We start from the raw sequence: 20,985 nt of genomic DNA on the forward strand, positions 1-20,985 counted from the left end.
ATGGGGATATTAGATACTTCCACGACAAAGAACACCTGAGAAATTTCATGAACACCAAACCAGCACTACAAGCAATTCTAAACAATATCCTAGAAAAAAACAATTAAGGTCATAACTCCAAGAGGGCCAACAGAGGGAAGCCACCAGGCAAGGTAAGACACTAAAGGGAAAGGGAGAAAAAATAGGAAATAAAAGAGCCAACAAAAGTAAAACATCATGACAAGGACAAATCAGTATCTGTCAATTATAACCATCAATGTTAATGGCCTCAATTCACCAATCAAAAGAAATATAGACTGGCAGAATGGATTAAAAAGGAAAATGCAACAATATGCTGTATACAAGAAACACACCTAACTCAAAAAGAAACTCATAGACTGAAAGTAAAAGGATGAAAAACAGTTCTCCACACCATAGGAACCCAGAAGAAAGCAGGGGTAGCAATCTTATTTGCAGACAAAGTAGATTTCAAACTAAAACTAATTAAGAGAGACAAAGATGGTCACTACATCCTTGTGAAGGGAACAATCCAAGAGGAAGAGATGACAATCCTAAATATATATGCACCAAATACGAATGCCCCCAACTATACAAAACAAATATTAATAGACATGAAAAACCAAATAAACACTAACACAATTGTAGTGGGGGACCTCAATACCCCACTATCACAAATAGACAGATCATCTAGACAAAAAGTTAACAGGAAATTCTAGAACTGAACCAAGCTATTGAACAAATGGACTTAATAGATGTTTACAGTGTTCCACCCCACAAAATCGGAATACACATTCTTTTCGGCTGCACAATAGACCACATGCTAGCTCGTAGGACATGTCTAAGTAAATGTAAAAGAACTGAAGTTATCCCCTGTATATTATCAGACCATACTGCAATAAAATTGGAGATCAATAACATAAGAAACCGCAAAACCCCAACAAACACATGGAAACTGAATAACACCCTCTTGAACAACCAATGAGTCACAGAAATAATTAAAGAAGAAATTAAACAGTTTCTACAAGTAAATGAAAATGCCAGTACAACATACAGGAATCTATGGGACACAATGAAATCAGTTCTACGCAGGAAATTCATAGCAGTGAATGCCCATATTAGGAAAACAGAGAAAACTCAGATAAATAACCTAATGCAGAACCTCAAGCTCCTAGAAAAAGAAGAGCATAATGAATCCAAAGCTCGTACAAGAGAGGAAATTATAAAGATCAGGGCAGAAATCAATGCAATGGAGACTAAGAGAACAATACAAAAAAATCAATGAATCAAAGAGTTGGTTTTTTGAAAGAATAAATAAAATTGATAAACTTCTAGCCAACCTTATCAAAAAAAGGAAAGAAAAGGCACAAATACATGCAATTAAGAATGAAAAAGGTGAAGTCACAACAGATCCAACAGAAATCCAGAGGATCATCAATACCTACTTCGAGAACCTCTACTCCAATAAAATGGAAAACACAGAAGAAATGGGCAGATTCCTAGATACGTACGAACTGCCAAAGTTAAATGAAGAAGATATAGAAATTCTAAACACCCCAGTTACAATAAGTGAAATTGAAAATGTAATAAAATATTTACCAACAAAGAAAAGCCCAGGTCCAGATGGCTTCAATGCTGAATTTCACAAGACATTTAAAGAAGAGCTAACACCATTACTCTTTAAACTCATCAAGGAAATTGAAAGGGAAGCAATACTTCCAAATTCATTCCTGGAAGCAAGTGTTACTTTGATTCCAAAACCAGGAAAAGACACAATCGAAAAAGAGAACTACAGGCCAATCTCCCTAATGAACATAGATGCAAAACTCAACAAGATACTGGCAAACAGAATACAGAGGGTCATCAAGAAGATCATACACCCTGACCAAGTCAGATTTATCCTGGGGATGCAAGGATGGTTCAACATTCGTAAATCAATAAATGTAATACACCATATTAACAGAGTCAAGGACAAAACCATATGATCATCTCAATAGATGCAGAAAAAGCATTCGACAAAATCCAGCACCCATTCATGATAAGAACCCTACAGAAAATTGGAACAGAAGGTCTTTATCTTACCCTGATTAAGGCTATCTATGAAAAACCAACAGCCAACATCATACTAAATGGTCAAAAACTGAAAACTTTCACACTAAAATCAGGACAAGACAAGGATGCTTACTATCACCACTCCTGTTCAATATAGTTCTGGAAACATTAGCCAGAGCAATTAGAAATGAGAAAGAAAAGGAATAAAGATAGGAAAAGAAGAAGTTAAACTGTCATTATTTGCTGATGATATGATACTTTACATAGAAGATCCAAAAAACTCCACCAGAAGACTTCTAGACTTAATTGACAGGTTCAGTAGAGTAGCTGGATACAAGGTCAACACTCAAAAAACAATAGCCTTCTTGAACACAAATAACAGACTCACTGAGAGAGAAATTCGGGAAACAATTCCTTTTACAGTAGCATACAAAAAAAATGAAATATCTAGGAATCAATCTAACAAAGGAAGCAAAAGACCTCTACACTGAAAACTACAGCACTCTGAAAAAAAGAGATTGAAGAGGATACAAGAAAATGGAAAGACATCCCTTGCTCCTGGGTAGGAAGAAACAATATAGTGAAAATGGTCATTCTTCCAAAACTACTATATAGATTCAATGCAATGCCAATTGAAATTCCAACAATATACTTCACAGAACTAGAGAAAACAATCCAAAAATTCATTTGGAACCATAAGAGACCTAGAATAGCTAAAGCAATTCTAAGCACCAGAGACATGGCTGGGGGTATCACAATCCCCAACTTGAAACTACACTACAAAGCTACTGTGATAAAATCAGCATGGTACTGGCAAACGAACAGACCTGAGGATCAGTGGAATAAGATTAGAAGATGCAGAAACAACTCCAGACATACTCAGCCACCTCATCTTTGACAAAGGAGCCAACCACCATCATTGGAGGAAAGATAGCCTATTTAATAAATGGTGTTGGAAAAACTGGATTTCAACCTGCCGAAGATTAAAACTAGACCCATACCCATCACCATGCACTAAACTAAGATCGAAGTGGATTAAAGATATAAATATTAAGACAGAAACACTAAATTTGCTGGAAGATAAGTTAGGTAGAACTCTGGAAGACATTGGCATAGGAAAAGACTTCATGAACAAAACCTCAGCAGCACGGGAACTAGCAGAAAGAATCAACAACTGGGATCTCATCTTATTAAAAAGCTTCTGCACTGCAAAAGAAACCACCAACAGAGCTAACAGACAACCTACAATATGGGAAAAAATTTTTAGCAGCTGTACCTCAGACAAAGGACTACTATCTAGAATACATAAAGAATTGAAAAAAATCAGACCCCCAAATTCAAAGACCCAATTGAAAAATGGGCATCTGAAATAACACACATTTCTCAGACAAAGAAGTAAAAGCAGCAAATATATGAAAAAATGTTCAACATCACTCATCATTCGAGAGATGCAGATGAAAACAACATTGAGATTCCACCTCACCCCAGAAAGAATGGCTGCTAGCAAGAAATCAACCAATAACAAATGCTGGCGGGGTTGTGGGAAGAAAGGAACCCTTCTCCATTGTTGGTGGGAGTGCAGACTGGTGCAACTACTGTGGAAATCAGTATGGAGATACCTCAAAAAACTAGGGCTAGAGGTCCCATTTAACCCAGGTATTCCCCTGCTGGGTATCTTCCCAAAAGAATTAAAAGAATCATACCACAGTGATATATGTACACCCATGGTTATAGTGGCACAGTTTGTAATAGCTAAAGCTTTGAAGCAGCCCAAGTGCCCATCAACTGGAAACTGCATAGAGAAAATGTGTTTTTTATATAAAATGGAGTACTACTCAGCCATAAAGAATGAAAAACTAGAGTCATTTATAGCTAAATGGATGAATATCGAGGCCATACTCTTAAGTGAAATAAACAGGACACACGTGTAAATACTGAATAGTTTCTCTAGTGTGAGAAACTGATAGTGTAAACAAGGGTTAAAATGATTAAAATGAATAATTGATAATGTGAAATAGAAAAAAAGGTCCAAAGACAAAGGAGTGAAGGGAGGGGAAGGGGAAAGGAAAAGAGGGAAAGGAAAAACTATGAGAAAAGAAAAAAATGGAAATGAAATCTATGTAAATAGGGAAGGGTGGAGGGGGTGAAGGGTGCACAGGTAATGGGGAAAAAAATAAGAACCAAGATACATCATGTACAGGTACAAACACCCAATGACAAATGTAAACGAATTGTATACCTAAAATGTACCAATAAAAGAACAAAAACAACAAAAAAGAAACTCTGGAGGGATCCTAAAGAACTCAGTGTCTGAGAACTAAACTGAGAAAGACTTTCTGAAAGTGGCAAGCTGGAATGTCATTTTCAAAGCAGGTGGTAGTTAGAGAATGATGAGAGTACTGATGTTCCAGGTAGGCGAGATAGCAGGGCAAAGGGACACGAGATTAACACATTCTGCCTGGAATACAGAAAGATGTTCCTGTTGATGTAAAGGAGAAAACTGGAAGGATCAGCAAGATCTGTTTGGTGGCATCTGATGAATTCAACTGATGATGACCTGTTATTATTAGATAAAGGAAACAAGATTTTATAAAAGCATCAAATTATGTTTCTGAGTGGGTGAGAACCGCGCAAGGCTAAGTCAGTAGGTAAGATTTTTCAAGGGGTCCTGATGCATCCAAGAACCCTTTTCCCACTCTCCTAGTCCACAGTGACTTCATATTCTTTATCAGTTTTATTCACTTCATTCTCTACCATCCAAGTCTCACCTGATGCATGCTCCCTTGTAAAAGTAGTGTTTCATCTAAAGTTCACTCCTATCTTACCACATCCTTAAGACCAAGGAAAGACTCTTATTTGAAAATTTCTTTTGCTTCTAATTCTATTACCATTCAGAATGCAGAAAGCTGCAAGAGAATGTCACTGCCATTTCCACGATGAGAAAAGGCTGAATAATCTAAAAAGAAAAAAGCCATAATTCTTCTTGAGGATATCAGAAAGCTGGGTGGCAATGTAACGAAGTCAACTGAATTTCCTATACAACAAATCCCTCCAAGGGAAGATAAGAAATGGGATTAATTTTACCTTTGGCAAACCACAAGGAAAGAGATAGCTCCCATGTAAGCAGGTAAGATCAGTCTGCTAAAAATTTAATAAAATCTTAAAGGCCACACATGGATTAACTTGTTAATTTGGAATGGTTCCAAGTCTCAAAGACAAGAGGAGCCTGCACATCCGGGCTCTTTATCACATATAAATTCCATCCATCCATCCATCCATGCTAAATCAGGCAATCCCACCACCTAGTGCTCATGAGGAAGAGTGATTCGGATCTGGCTGCCTCGTAGGGTCAGGCAAGAAGCCTTACTTCTAGAGCTTCATTTACATGAAACAAAAGTCTTACACTGCTGGCAAGCTCACTCCCAAGACTGATGTGGGGAGCACAGAGGCAAAATCTCTTTCCACCAGAGGGAGGAATGAGAAACTCTTAGGCACAGGATCCTCCACTGATCCCAAGCAGAATTCTACTCCATGGGGAGGGCCAGGTAATGCTTGTTCACCCAGGCCCAGTCACAGCTATAGTGAAGTTTGTTTGCTATGGGGAAGGAGGAGGTCTGCCAGGGAAGAGCACCCCTGAGGAAGTGGGCGGACATGGCCTCACTGAGACTGAAGCTACATAAGAGCACCAAGAGCCATGAGGCCAGGACCAGGTAACTAGTAGCAGATTCATCGCTGGAGAAGGTGAAAATCAAGGGAAAAGAATCCCCCACCCCTGCTGCCCCACATGGCTCGGGTCAGCAGGGACTGGTGATAGCCTGGGGTGAAGCAGAACACTGAACAAAATCCAGTCCCTCCACAAGGTATATTCTAACCTAAGCACTCACAGGTAATGATACCAACAACAAAATCCAAAACTGATTCAACTCTGAATTGACTCAACCTCTTAACTAATAAAAGTATGACAAATGAAAGGCCATTTCTGGGTGTAAACTCCATTTAACTCTTTCTACACATGGGGTCCAACACTCTACTAAGAATTATGAAACATGAAAAATTAAGAATAAAAAGCTAGACAAAATGCAGGAATAAAATGGATGACAGCAGAAAGACTCTATTTTTAAAAAGCCAAGTAGAAAAGATAGAACTAAAAGAAAAAGAAAAAGAAACAATATTTATTAAAGAGGTTGTTTAGATGGGCCCATCAGCAGACTAAAGAAAGTATCAGTTGATTTCAAAACAAGTCCATAGAAATTACACAAAGAGAAAAGAGAACAAGAACAATGAAACAAAAAACACAAGCAAGAAAATACAGAACAAAGCATCCAAATATCAACCAATCTAACTCTTTCTTCTTCTAACACATAGTAGGCATTTATTTATTTTCCTACAGTGAGTAGCTATTGTAGTTGATAGAATAAAAATATTACCTAATATTTATGAAACTTCTCGTGAATGCTGGAAGGACAAATTGTGTTACTCTACTAACTTTGATCTCTACAATTATTCTGCAGAAGTGGACATAATTATCACCGTTTTATAGATCTGAAGGTTGAGGCTTGCAGAAGTTAAGAAAATTGGTCAAGTTCACAAATCCTTCACATGGTACAGCTGGCATTCTGCTACCAATCCTTGATACTACAAGAATCTTTATACTTCCACCTGGAGTCTTTCTATTCAATGATGAGAGTGATGATTAACATGCACAAAAAGAGAGCAGGTATGAAGGTTAATGAGGGAAAGTCTTCCTGAATTTGTAAATGATGGCCCGTAGGAAGTTAAGAAGAGGTAAGTGATCTTGAACTGTAACTCAGCAGATGTAGCACATAGAGGTTCAGAGGAGACATATGGCCCTGGAAGCTGTAAACTACAGTAACACACACTAGATATTCACACTGCTGAAATGAATTACACGGACTCTCCATGACGGTGTGTCCCTTCTGACCACGTTGCGCCTCTAATTAATTAATGGAAGCTTGTTTTAATTAATATTAAGTTGTGAACCATTCGAGTATTCAACTAAAGAAATGTTCATGTGAGGGTATTAGTGGTAGAATATTGGAAGCCAGAAGTGACCCCAATTATTGAGTCCTTTTACTTAGCAGATTAGGAAAGTTAGTTCCCAATTAGGAAGTTTAATTTAGCCAAATACTGTATCAAGATCATCCTAGAAATAAAATACGTTAGTGTTCATTTCTCTACTGTTGATCAAAGACTACCTAAAATCCCATCCGATGCCAACAGTCCACTACGCACTCTAAAGACTGTCTCTCACTGAAATATGTTCATAGGCAGAAAAATGTCCATGTGCTCACCAGTGTCCTTATTCACCCATGGTTTATACACACCATAGTTGCAAACTTAATATTTTTAAGCCAATTTTGAAGGACTGTTCATTTGCCAATTGATTATATTATCTACAGTTATTAAAATACAATGTTTAATTATTTTTTCTGATCTTTAATATCTGAGAATGCAAATTTTACCAATGACCTTACAGTAACTTTTCGGGATTGGGAGATTATTGGTCAGTATACACTAGAAGTTTTGTAAGATTGTTAAATGATATTCTCCAAGCAAAATAAGTTAGTAACCCCTTGATAAGTGGTAATTTATTGCAATTTAACTTTTTTTGACAGTTTCAATATTTCAACATTTTCAAAAGGTTTCTTATTACACGACAAGTCCTTGTACTCTCAATGATACATAAAACTTGATTCCTTTCATTAACTAGTGTAAAGGTGATTTCTCTAGCTGAGATAAATAATTTGAAATTCAGCATAAGAGAGCCATATAACTTCAAATCATTTCAATAAATTATGTTTTCAAAAATTAAGAATTTAAAAAATTACAAAAATAATTACAGCTGCATTTTACTTCTCAAATTTACTACATCAATACTTAGTAAGTACAAATGTTATGTATATGTGTGGAATCACACATATAAGTAGAGAAAAAAATTAAAATCGAATGTAGCAAAAGTCTTAACAAAAATTAAAATTATATTTTGGTCTCAGAATTTATTACAAATGTCAAAAACACTGACAAGGGCACATAGGGAACACATTTCTGTGAAGCTACCAATGTTATATCCTAATGTTAGGAAAGACATGAAGAACTTTCAGAAGAAGCTGCAAACATAGGATCCCTATTTTAAAACCAGCATGGGGGGCACAGACTAATTTAAGATGTTTATGTATTATTACACTGTTTCATGTTATATATTAGGGAATATAACAATGTGTAGTAGATACAAATCTAGCTCAAATTATAAGAAGATTCTATTATTCTCCTGTAGTTATATAACTACTGACATTTCCAGCAATTTCTCTCTTGGGGGACACTAACAGGCAACAGGAGTAACCTCTACAAAGAGAAGACTGCCTTTTCCTTTCATCAGCACTAACACTGATCTCTGAGAAACCTTAAAAGCAGTTCTATACACAAAACCAGAGGAAAATTGTCATTTCTTTATCCTGAGATGCCTGAGAGAAAATAACAATTTGTCAACAAAAAAATACTTTCGAATAAAGAACTGTTGTTAATTTAATCATAACCCTTGCAAATTAAAAAGATATTAGGAAAAAAACCCTTAAGATAAACATGAAAGAAAACAAGGAGGAAAAATATTAGTCATATGACTCCATATAAGGTCTAGAATGGTGATATTCATTAGATTTACTAAATACAAAAATTGTTTACCATTGGTATTTGTTTCAAAATTTTGTAAAAAATAACAGTGGCAATACATTTGAAGAGTAAAATTATAATATTAAAAGCTATATGTCAATTTAAAATTATTTCAAAACATATGGACCATGTTTAAATAAAATTATCTTTCATTATATCTTTTGAATATGCTAAGTATTATTCAACAGAGATAAACACTTAAAAATGAAGCCCCAGCCAGTTACTAAAAACGTTAGTTTTGAATTGTTTGATTGAATAATGTTCCTGAACAATTTCATAACAACATAAATGTCTCAATGTGTACTCTATTGTGTTTCTAAGAAACAATTCTGAAAGGTGCCATAAATTTAACTAGCCTCTCTCTTAAGGAAAGCACTACGTGATTTCCACTAGAGGGCACTCTTGTAATCCAAAACAGTTGTTTTTTTTTTAAACAGCTTTACATGCAAGTATGACATGCTGGAAATTAATATTATTTCAACGGAGAAATAATCGAAAATATAATTTGATTTCTAATTAACAATATGGTACAAATATTTTTCAGAGTGTACCCACAAGGTGAAGAAGTGGCTTATAAGTGGCTTTGGATAGCAACTGCTACAATGTGCTTCCACTCCGGAGTCCTTTTTACCGTCACCTGTTAACGCACCGAGTTCACTATTTCAGAAAAGTGTTATCATTTGAAGCTTTCTAAGATTCCCTTACTACTTTAACTCAGCATTTTAGTTGAATATTAACAGCATTTTAAATATTGAGCCAATATAAACAAAATGCTAAAAATATAAAATTGGGTGGGGGTGCTTATAATGATTTGGTTAAACTTATTTGTATTATCTGGCAAAACTTATTTTATACATTAAATATTCTTTCCAATTATTTACCTGCCACACACAGAAATGCCCACCCTGAACAGTCTTTCTTGCTCTGTAATTTACAATCACTTTCTTCTTGGTCAGAAGTTATTTCCCTCTGTAATCCATGGCTAATCTATTTCTTTGTTAATGAGTAAAGCAAAGTTAGATAATGGATTGCATTTATCCAAAGATCCAAATAAGAGGAGCACTTTATGAGATTTGTCATCTAAGCAAACTCTGTCTTTTATTATATTTATTTGATTCCCAGAATTCATAAATTCCTATGCAGGTAAGTTTGTCAAAAACATTACCATGAACTAAACCCTGCTAGCTATGAATATCTTATCTTTAGTAGGAACTAAGTGATTTAAGAGAATCTAAATTCCTTAAGTTTTTCCTTGAACTAATTCCTTTAAGTTTTTTTCTATAAGCTTTTCAGAAACTTAATTTCATTTGCAACATTTTAAGTTATATCACTATTTGTAAGATACATTTATCTGACTGTTCATAATTTTTAAATGATGTTAATACATTGAGATTTAAGTTCCTATTCAACCAAAATACGGCTTTGAAATGCCTTACAAATTTTTGCAGAATAAAAGAAGTACATCATCAGAGCACATTTTATAAAGATCAAAGTATACTATTTATCAAATCTAAAATGAACTTATAACCATTATGAAATATTCCTCAGATCCATCAGAATGACTTATAAGCCACTTAATACACAGACTCAAAAAGACAGCAAGGTTTCTTTTTTTCAAGTGAGAATAGCATGTTGGATAATAAATACAAATGGAAAATCACATAGATTACATTTTATGATGAAAACATCTCCCTTATTTGTGTATTCAAAATATAACCTCATATCTCAAAGTCTTATGTGACTATATATTAAACATAGATATCTACTAGTTTGATAGTCACTCTATTTGTAGAAATTATGACTATTAACCATATTTCTATTTGTAGAAACTGTATGTGAGTTAAAATATTGACTCTATTCCAAGTGTATTTATCAACAGACGCATTGCATTATATCACATTACAAACAAATAGTCTTACATTCATATTTTCTCATGCTGCTTTTATCTAATGAGTTGAATATGTAGAAAACCTAAGTAGATTGCTGTTTGCTCCGGACATGAAATAGTTAAAAGCGATATGTGTGCCAGGGTTTTAATAGGGCTTAACAACAAAAAGCTTCAATCCTCCACTTTCACTGGGTTTCAGTGCAGTGATTCTGCCTTGCTTAGGGCCATCCATCTGTTAGTGTTGCCTTGTAGTGCAGCTAAGCTCCCCTGCTCGTGCACTGGTGTGTGTGTGTGTGTGTGTGTGTTGCCGACACACAAATACATACATGCTATAATTGCTAGACTCAGCTAAGAATGGCTCATACTGTTAAAATGGAACAATATGTTAGATCTATATAAATACTGCATATTATTTAAAGGAATTTTTATTCTTAGAAAAGTCTAATAAATTTTTAAACATAATCTCAGTTGAAAACCAATGGTCTAAATATTGTTAAGACTTCAGCATTCTGTCTTAAAATAAAACTGATGAAAGAAGGTGGCATGTAGGATTAAAAGTGTTCTGCACCGTGACCAGTGGCAGGATTCTCTCTGGACCCAACTGGCCCTGTTTTCAACAAAGCCAGAGGAGAACCCTTTCCCTGGAGTCCTGTTAGGCTGGGGCTGCTGCTGGAACTGTCATTTTCACACAAAAGGGAAAGGGTTGGGTTTTACAAATGTGAAGCCTAATTGGGAGATCTTCATGGCTGTACCCCAGACATTTATTTAAGCCTCATCAACAAAACAGAAAATAACCATACTAATTAGCAGACTGGCCCACAAATTACTGTTTACTGGGGGTGGACTGTAGATCCACAATCTATTCTAAATACGAGTAATGGAACACGACCCTAAAACAAGGCATATTTAGATCCTTGTTCTTTTTTATTTAGCAACCAGATTACAATTTTTTTACTTCACAATACATTCTTGGAATTCAAATTATCTTATCAAAATTATCTTTTGAAAAACAGATGAAAATAAAGTCTTTCACTGATAAGTCTTACTAGAAACTGGAAATACAATGTTCTTTGGACAGCTGAGACCCTTCCTCCTCCTTTTTTCTCTTTACTTTTTTCTTTCTTTTCCTTCCTCTTCCTCTAGTACTGGAGGTCCAACCCAGGGATACTCTACCACTGACCTACATCCCCAGCCTGTTTTTATTTTTAGACAGAGTCTCACTAAGTTATCCAGGCTGGTCTCAGACATGAGAACTTCCTGCCTCAGCCTCCTGAGTACCTGGGATTACAGGTCTACACCATCACAGCCAGCAAGATTCATTTCTGAAGTAGATAATCAAATAGACTATGAATGATATAAATCCATATTCATTACTTAATAATAAAATAACATACAAGGGTCTTACAAAATTATAAAGTCTTTTCAGTACAAAAAGCTACATATTGCTTTTAAAATCATACATGAGGATCTGCAGCCAGTCACCCCTATTTAAAATGGAGAAGGGTAATTTTAGGAGTTCTTGCTACTTTGGTGACTAGATAATTACCAGTGATTCTGGACGGTAACTAAGAAAATGAGAGGGTGCCACTGCTACAAAAAACCTGGTGTTCAAGATATACATATACATATAAGTAACAGCTACCAATTATTAAATATCTGTTATGCAAAAATACAGTATTTTATATATACATTTTCTATAACACCCAGGGCATCCTAGGAAAATAATGTGTATTGATATTAGCATTGTAGAAAGTAAAGCTGTGGGATGTTTTATTTGTATGACTGTCAAATGTTAGTATGCACCTTCCCAAAGTCAAGTTCCATCTGGCTCTTAACTCCATGTCCTAACCTCTAACTGATCCTCTTCCACAGTGCATCACAAAACACAAAGCCACCACAAGTAGTGGGTAAGTATCTAAGTTCTAGAATACAACAGTCTGCTTTTGAATTCCTAGTGTGCTATTTATCACCTGTAGGACTCTGGGGACATATGTGAATCTCCCTGTCCCTGTTCATAAATCTGAACATGGAGACATTGGATTGCTAGGAGTTTTAACTGAATCATACAACAGAGACAGACACACACAGCCTCACTGTTGTAAATAGTCCATCTTCCCTGTGCTTTACAAAGCTCTATTAATGCCCTCTTATATGATTTCAGTTCTATGAAACTGAGGTTTGGAAAACAGAACATGGAAAACAGAACATGGGAATGATCTGGATCACCACCTCCCAAAGGTTCCTGCTTGGTTTGGTTTATTAAATTCACCAAACTCACCACGTGGCAAATCTTTGAAAAGAATTTGGTTGAAGAATCAAACACAAGAAGGGACCCAGAGAATTTCTGCACCCTTTCGATGAATAACTGAGTTATAACACAAAGTGATGCTACTCTTCCAGTTCAATGAGCCATGCAGAGGAAGGAATAATTATATTTTAAATTTATTTACACTTGTAGATGTCTTTGTTTTTGAACTCTCATCAGAGAACAAAGACATGGCCTAGAAACTAAGCTGTCTTTGAATCAGGTATTAATAAACCTGAGATTGCAAATAATAGAAACTGCACAGAAGAGGCCAATTTTTAAAAAGCAAGTTTCTGGCTCCTAAAACAAGTCCTTGCCTCTAGTATAATAATGGTGATCCTTTTAGAGACCGCGTGCCACACCTGCAACCCCAAGCCCACTATTTATTGCAAAGTGCCGACACTGCAATTAAAACTGAACACTGAGGTATTAGTTCAGAAAAAACAACTCATACTCTTGGCTTGCGTGGCACCAGAGCGGGCTCTGCATGCCCGCTGTGGCACATATGCCATGGGTTCACCACCGCTGCCCTAGTGGGTACCTCCACCACAATACAAACTCTTGGGACAATGAGTCTATCTGTGGATCTGCAATGTCCTCCCTGTTTCCTAGAGTGACTGTGCAATTCCCGAGTAACTTTAAAAACCAAATTGTGCCTTATAAATCAACGTAGCTGTGCTTTCCCCTCATTTTTTGCTACTGAACAAGAAAATGACTATTAAGAGCTTCTTATTAAGCTTAACTTTCTCTCTGCCTTAAGTCTTATCTACTCAAATATATTTTATTTATATTTTGAGGTTTTATCCTATGATTCCTTGTAAATGTTAAATTATCTTGGGGAAAGGTGTAATATAAGTGACTAAGTAAATGTAAGTGTCTCTGAAGTACATGTCATCTCTAGATTCTGCCTTTAGCCACATCTAACTTTTCCTAGAAAAACTTACATATTTAGTTGAAAATCTTAATATTCTGGAATTGTATTATTATGAGTGGAGAGTAAGGGGTAATAGAACTCAGATTTAGAAATCATTAAACAATGTGTTCATGGCTCTAGCATTTTTTTCTGTCTCTTCAATAACATATTGGTTCATATTTTGATTAAATGAATAGGATTGTATTATCTCCAAGAAAACCAATTAGGCTACTGCAATGAGGCTACAAAGGAAAGGCAGTAAACTATGAGTGATCTTTCCAGATTTCCTTGTGAAACATGCAAATAGGATATTCTAAGTTTACTTCCACGGGTAGCCTTTTTTTGGTTGTTGTAGAAGTGGCTCAACTCTCTTGTGAGAACTAAGGCAATGGCAACCCAGTAGGGTAGGCTGACATGAAATTTACCAAGGTTTAGATTTGTGGTACAAAGATCTAACCTCTAGGAACTTAAAAATACAGATTTTCTTTATCTCTTTCATTTCTGAGACAACTATTTGGCAAACCATATTATAAAGCCATTAAAAATAGTAGACATCTTATGAGATAGAATCACTTTCCCCTCTTTTCCTCCCAGTGTCCTTAGAAACAGGATCCCTACCTCTCTGGCTCAGAGTTTATTGAAACAAGGACTAATGCCTGGCCCAAGTAAGCTGATTACATTCTTCCACAATAAATTGGATTCTGGAATTTCTGTCCGTTTCTAACGCCTGCTTCAACCGACACCTGTAAGATGTATGCTAGGAGCAGACAAGCAAAACAGCTAATCTACAGAATGCACAATGGACAAAGAGACAGAGCAGACCAGATAGTGAAGAGGGAGGTGGAAAGAGTGGGGAGCGAGAAGGAAGAAGAAAGAATAAAAGGACACATGGGAGAGAAAGGTGACATTCTGCCCTGACACATTTTCCATTGAGTTTCAGTCCTACCAGAGGAATGAATATATTCCTGCACTTAGTTGGCCTAAGAATACTTGAATCCTTATAATAAATGTCCTGACATTGTCTTATTTCATTTGTGTGAGTTTACAAACACTATGAAATTACATAATTCAAATTAAGGATAAAGTAACAAATTTAATTTGAATGTATCATATCCTATTTTTATAAAGTAAGCCATGGTCCATAAATAGGGTACCCTTTCAGAGCACAAACCAACCAATTCAAAGAAGTAAAATTAGTATTGGTTTCAGGGAGCCTTGGGGAAAAAAGCTAAGGTTGGAAAGTAGCAAGAAAAGAATTGCCAGAGAGGCAAAAATGTAACTCTTTCATAAGTATATTTATGAATTTGAAACTAAAGAATGAATCAAATTTCAATTATAGAAAAGATACAAGGAAGAATTGAACTATATTAAATATTAGGTCACAAGTGATTAGAGATAGGAACTCTTAAAATATGTAGCTGTTAAAACATATACACATCAGTACACATATGAACATTATATATACTGGTATATACACTGAGTATACACATTTCCTGAAAATGAGATACTTATCATATAAAAAAGTTTTTATGAAGACATTACCAACATCTGCATTATAATTCTAAATGTTAGTTCAACAAGTTTTCCTTTATACTGAGTAGGTAAATCACATTAAAATTCTTAAAAGAACGTTATTTCTCTTAACTTTTGTTATAATCATCATTGGTGTCATGTTCACTTGAAAAATCGTAAAATGCTAATAAATGCAAATAATGCTACTACAATAAATAACAGACCTGAGGATTCAGTATAAGTATGCAACGACTATGACTTTTTATCTTGCAATTTTTCTGCAACTTAATACAATTTTTTCAGTATGGATGCACTGTGTGAGGATCACAGCTGATGATATGTTGGAAATTTGCTGAGAGAGCAGCATTGGGTGATCTTACCACTGACACAAGGGACTTTGAAGGTGATGGGCGTGCTAACTTGCCCACGTGTAAAAAGTATTTTATCAAATATATCAAAACACGCTGTGCTCCCTAACTGTATACAATAAAGGCTGTCTCCAGGAATAACAGAAAACAAAACCAGAAATCAGTAATTTATTTTATAACTAAACTATAATAGAAATTTTATGTCGTATTAAAGGAAAGGAATATTTAGAAATTACACAATATGAGGAGCTGAAAATAGTTCTCTTAACTCAAAACTGACATTTAAGGAAATAATTTCAATTTTTGTCGAATGTTTTGTTTTTATCTGAAAGCATCAAATAGGTACATAAAATCTCATTTTTTCATGTAAAAATCTGTTCACCATGGCAAATAGATCATACTCCATTATTAAATCAGTAAACAGTTTACAAAATTTTGAAGATATTAAGGCTTGAAAACAGAGAATTCATCAAACTGATGACAAGAGATAAACTAGCAAAATCAACAGCAAATCTATCATTAGTTTACAAGTTAATAAATGTTCTCCAGTTAATGCCAGTGGCAGCAAAGCTTTCTACATGTGTAGAATAATTACTCCATCAAAGGGGTTATTTTAGGTCATATAATCAGCATTCACTAACAATATGCTATGATTAAGCAATTCTAACCTATGGAAATATCAGTTTAATAAATGGAAAAATCAGAGAATGTAATTACAAAAGTAGTTCCGTGAGGGTGGAGAAATTTTGTTTTCCTTCTGTATAACTGCTAACTAGAAGGTGCTTCTCACATAGTAGGTACTGAACTATCAGATGAGTGGGTTTTCTTACAAAGGCCTAGAGTTTTAGTACAGCTTTATTGGCTCTTTCCCATACTCAAGACTGCTAGTTGAAGGATGTGTCCCCTCCAAACCTTAGTGTTAACAATGGGACAGACGGTGTAACTACGGACCTTCAGGACTGGCTAGACCTCAAGGGCCCCACCTGATGAGTGGTACTGCCAAATTATGAAAGGGCCAGTCCACTCCCTCTTGTTGTCTTGCCCCCGCCCGCCATGTGATGATACAGCATGAAGGTTTTTTCCAAATGCAATGCCTTTACCTTGGACTTCCCTGATTCCATAGATTTATGTTCTTTATAAACTACCTGGTCTCAGGCCAACTGTCATATCACCACAAAGGAGAACAAGAGGAAGACGCGCTGAAACACTTCATGGACACTGACACCCTGCAGTAGCTGGCTATCTCAGAAAGCTAAGCATTAAGGGTGGAGTTGTGCTCCACTCTGGCACTGACCACGACACGAGGCAAGAGATGCAACCATTCCGGCTATCAGTTTTCTCACCTGTAAACCTCTTAGTAATAAGTAAGTTTTAACACCACTCCCAGTTTTATAATTTTTTCATCTCTATATCCATTCAAGAATTATTTTTAACCACTTACCAGTCCAATTATTTAAATACAAGATGACCAAAAATTGCATATTTTTCGTTTTTATAATATAACAGGAAATATGAAAATAAAAATTTTATCAAATTTATTCAATACAAGAATTGGACTGGTTGAAATGACACCTGCCCGAGTGAGGCTCAGTATAGTCAGTACAAAAACGCACTCCCTGAGTGACACTCAGGGTAAACTGTTAAGTGGTTAAAGTCCATTTTCTAAGAGCACTCACAATGTGATTTGGTCTACACAAATTTTCTTGGTGAAAACCTCTCTTGCTACTGGGTAGAGGGGGTGAGCCGCAGCTCCCAGTCATGCAATCGCGGGGTCAATAACTCTACAGTATACTGCGCTGCTAAGCTATGTCCTTAAGTGAGTTAGGTGTACTAAATGTATTTGCAATTATGATATTTTCAGCTGAAAAAGTTTGCAATGGATTTATGAGGGTATAACCCCCATTGTAAGTTGCATGGTAGCTGGTTATCTAACGTCTATAGACTGTTTCAATGATCAAATGTCCATGTATGAATTTCATTTTATTTTTCGAGTTAAATCTATGGTTTCGTACTTATCACCAAACTATTCATATTCTATGACAACTACATATTTAATTGTCTGTCTTCCTTAGTGGATTATAAGCTCCATGATAAAATAAAGGCTGAATACTCCTTATCTGAAAAACTTGAGAACAGAAATGTTTCAGAGTTTGGATTTTTAGAAGATAGATAGATAGATGATAGATAGACAGACAGATAGATCGATCAATCTTAAATATTCATATTTATATCTTTAGAAGATATATCTATATCTATATAGACAGATATATATGGAGAGAGAGAGGAGGGGACTCAAGTCTAAACATAAAATTCATTCATGTTTTATACACACCTTATACACATAGTCTGAAGGTAATTTTACTTGACATTTTTATACATACTATAGTGTGTATTTTGAATGCAATCAGACACACAAAGTTAAGTGTACAATTTTCCACTTGTGGCATCATGTTGACACTCAGAAAGTTTTGGGTTTTGAATTTTCAGATTTGGGAAGCTTAACCTATAGGCAGAGGCTGTTGTATCTGGACATATGGTGTGGATCACTGGCCAGAGTCCACCTACTCGTCTCCTTGACCAATACAGCTGGGGGGTTTTTACCATAAGATATAAGTAATGGATCCAAATTGTTCCTAAAGAATTCAGTTAAATTATATAACTGCAGAATGAGGAGACAGAAAGGATAAACATCTTTACCTGGGCAAGTTTATGCTTTTCTAGGTTCTCTCCCCTTTCACTGTGTAATGTGTAAACCGGTGTATGTTGTACTGCACCAGAACAGGGCCCACAATCTTCCTCATTTTCCTATACATGAAAAAATATACAAATGATTATTTTACAATATTCCTGCTATTCCTAAAGTTATTTGATTAATAGCATCTGATATACATGTAAGTAACAAAATAGAACTTTAGATATTATAAGTTTAAGAATAGATTTAGGGAGAAACTGCATTTTTCTAAACTATGAGTCAATAATTTCCAAAATAATCTTGGTTATTTTGGTTAATTTAAATAAAATTTGTTCTAAGATAATGTATTCTCCATTAGTATCACTGGAAGCTGTATGTAGCATCTTTTCTTCAAAGGTAAAATTCAAAACATAACATCTGCAATAAAATCTGCAAAGGTAATCAAACCAAACAGACATATGTACACATAAATATTCATATACTTATAATAGTCATAGATCCAAATATAAATCCTCATATAAAATATTTTGTACGTTAACAAAATTCTTCAATTTGTTGGAAAGAGCCTATAAAACCAAATGATGGGACCGGAGATTTAGCTCAGTGGTTTCGCCGCCTGCTGTACAAGCACAAGAACCCGAGTTCGATCCCCAGTACCAAAAAAACCCAAAAATAAACAAACAAAAAAATGATGGCATTACTAGATTAATTCTATGCCAAAGATATCTTTATAAAAAAATTTTCAGCTTGAAGCAAGAGCTTCAATTGTGATATCAGGGCAATCAACTTTATGAAAACATACATCTTGTTAAAGTATCTTTAAAGATTTCTACAGTTCTTTGTTAAAATATGCAAACAATAAAGAGATTATTCAGGGGATGCATATAGAATGCAGATAGTTGCCAGAGGGCTTGTTATGGAAAATACATTCTTGAACAAAGGGGTAAGCATATTTCAAAAGTCACTAAAAAATAAATGTCATGTGGTCTATAAAGAATAAGCTTCAAATTAATATAAGAATCCAGGTAGAATAAAAAGAATATGATATACCTTATGTTTTAGCTTACTCTTCACTTCCTTTAATCCCAGCTTTGCATGATTTTTTGCCTGGAAAACAATAATAAATGTGTCTGGTTTAGAATGGTTCTGTTACCATTTATAAAATAGGTACACAAAACTATATTCAATGAAAACTGCTATTCATATTATTTAGCAAAGAAGATTATCAAAACTTTTCAGGAATATCATCCATTTACCTTTTATTATATCTAGATAAATTGGTTAAAAACATGATTAGCCTCTGTTTATATATAAATATACTAAGGCTAATATTTAGCATATTTTGATTCCTAAAGTATAAAGAACACAAAGGGGAATCAAACAGATTGCTAATGTTCAGTCTTGAAATTATAACAAATTAGGGGCAAAGAGAAATCACATCATAGCGCCAAATATTTCAATTTGGGCAAATATTTCAATTTGAAGAAATCTGGGCAACTATACAAATTTATTTATTATTTATTTATAGGCACACACAGATTTTTATTAGCAAAACTATCTTAATATGGCTATTTTGTAAATAGATTTTCTGGGAAAAAGTAAAAGTAATTTAACAATTTAAATGCTATCCTCATATTTCGCTGGAATTTGGCACCAGCGTCTGAGTGGCTCAAACCCTGCTGTGCATCCTATGAAGTACAACTTAAGAAAACTGGGGCTTCATAAAGGCCTCAGACTTTGTGCCACTTGAAATTTCCACTCACAGTGGCCAGAGTAGAAAAGGGAATTCATGTTTATTTTGTGTTTCCTAAACATAAAACTGTGCTGGATGCTTAGCACGCATTATCTCTTTTAGTCATCAGGACTACTCTGAGATGAGTACTATTATTACCATATTTTACAAATAAGCAATGTGGCTCAGGGAGTAAATCTATATGGCTTAGATTCAAAGCTAAGTCTATTCAATTATAAAGTCCAACTTCTTCCCTTCTTAAAGAGGAAGGAGGAAAGAACTTTTAAAAAACATATCTACTGAATTTCAGCCTGATCAAAAAAAAGGCATTATGAGCTCCACTCTACAGACCCAGAAACGGCAGATGACGGCAGACTCTACAAGCCTTGCTCAGACTAAGCCACCCACTTTACCAAGATGCTCCGAGAAGAGTAAACATGTGACTTTCACAGGTCCTTTATTTCTCTCTCACTAATATCTGTAGTACCCAGTAGTACTATATATAGAAGCTGCTCAAGGAATGTCTTGAACTGAATAAAAAAATTATTTCTTTATTACAACTGAAGCAAAACTAAAATATTACACTTATTAAAAGATAATGTAAACAAACAACACCAAATTCTAGCCTATGGTTTTTCAGAATTTTATAAATAAAGCACTCACATTCATTATTTTAAATGAAAAGCCACTGAAAAAATAAGTCTTATATTAATCTCTAATTTCCATTAGGTAAAAAATCCACAATTACCAAGAAAAATGCTTCTGCTTCCTCCTAAAATTTGTACCCACACATGGTTTGCTCACATTTGGAGCATATTCTGGTTTACTCAAATATCCTC

General features: G+C 35.1%; 1 protein-coding gene across 19 annotated transcripts in view; it reads right to left on the bottom strand.

Moving 5' to 3' along the window:
• The window catches only part of Dennd1b (DENN domain containing 1B), a 226,966-nt gene that overhangs the window by 17,835 nt on the left and 188,146 nt on the right, over positions 1-20,985 (bottom strand). For all 19 annotated transcript variants that reach the window (XM_087193853.1, XM_087193844.1, XM_087193842.1 and 16 more), the window contains 2 exons: positions 19,465-19,521; positions 18,420-18,527 (listed from right to left, as the gene is read on the bottom strand). In XM_087193853.1, coding sequence (XP_087049979.1) covers positions 18,420-18,527; positions 19,465-19,521 — 165 coding nt within the window. The remainder of the gene's footprint in view (positions 1-18,419; positions 18,528-19,464; positions 19,522-20,985) is intronic.

The sequence above is a fragment of the Heterocephalus glaber genome, unplaced genomic scaffold, assembly GCF_053883595.1.
Source record: "Heterocephalus glaber isolate CG9 unplaced genomic scaffold, H.glaber_assembly_v1.0 deba00001600, whole genome shotgun sequence".
Classification (NCBI taxonomy): Eukaryota; Metazoa; Chordata; class Mammalia; order Rodentia; family Bathyergidae; genus Heterocephalus; species Heterocephalus glaber.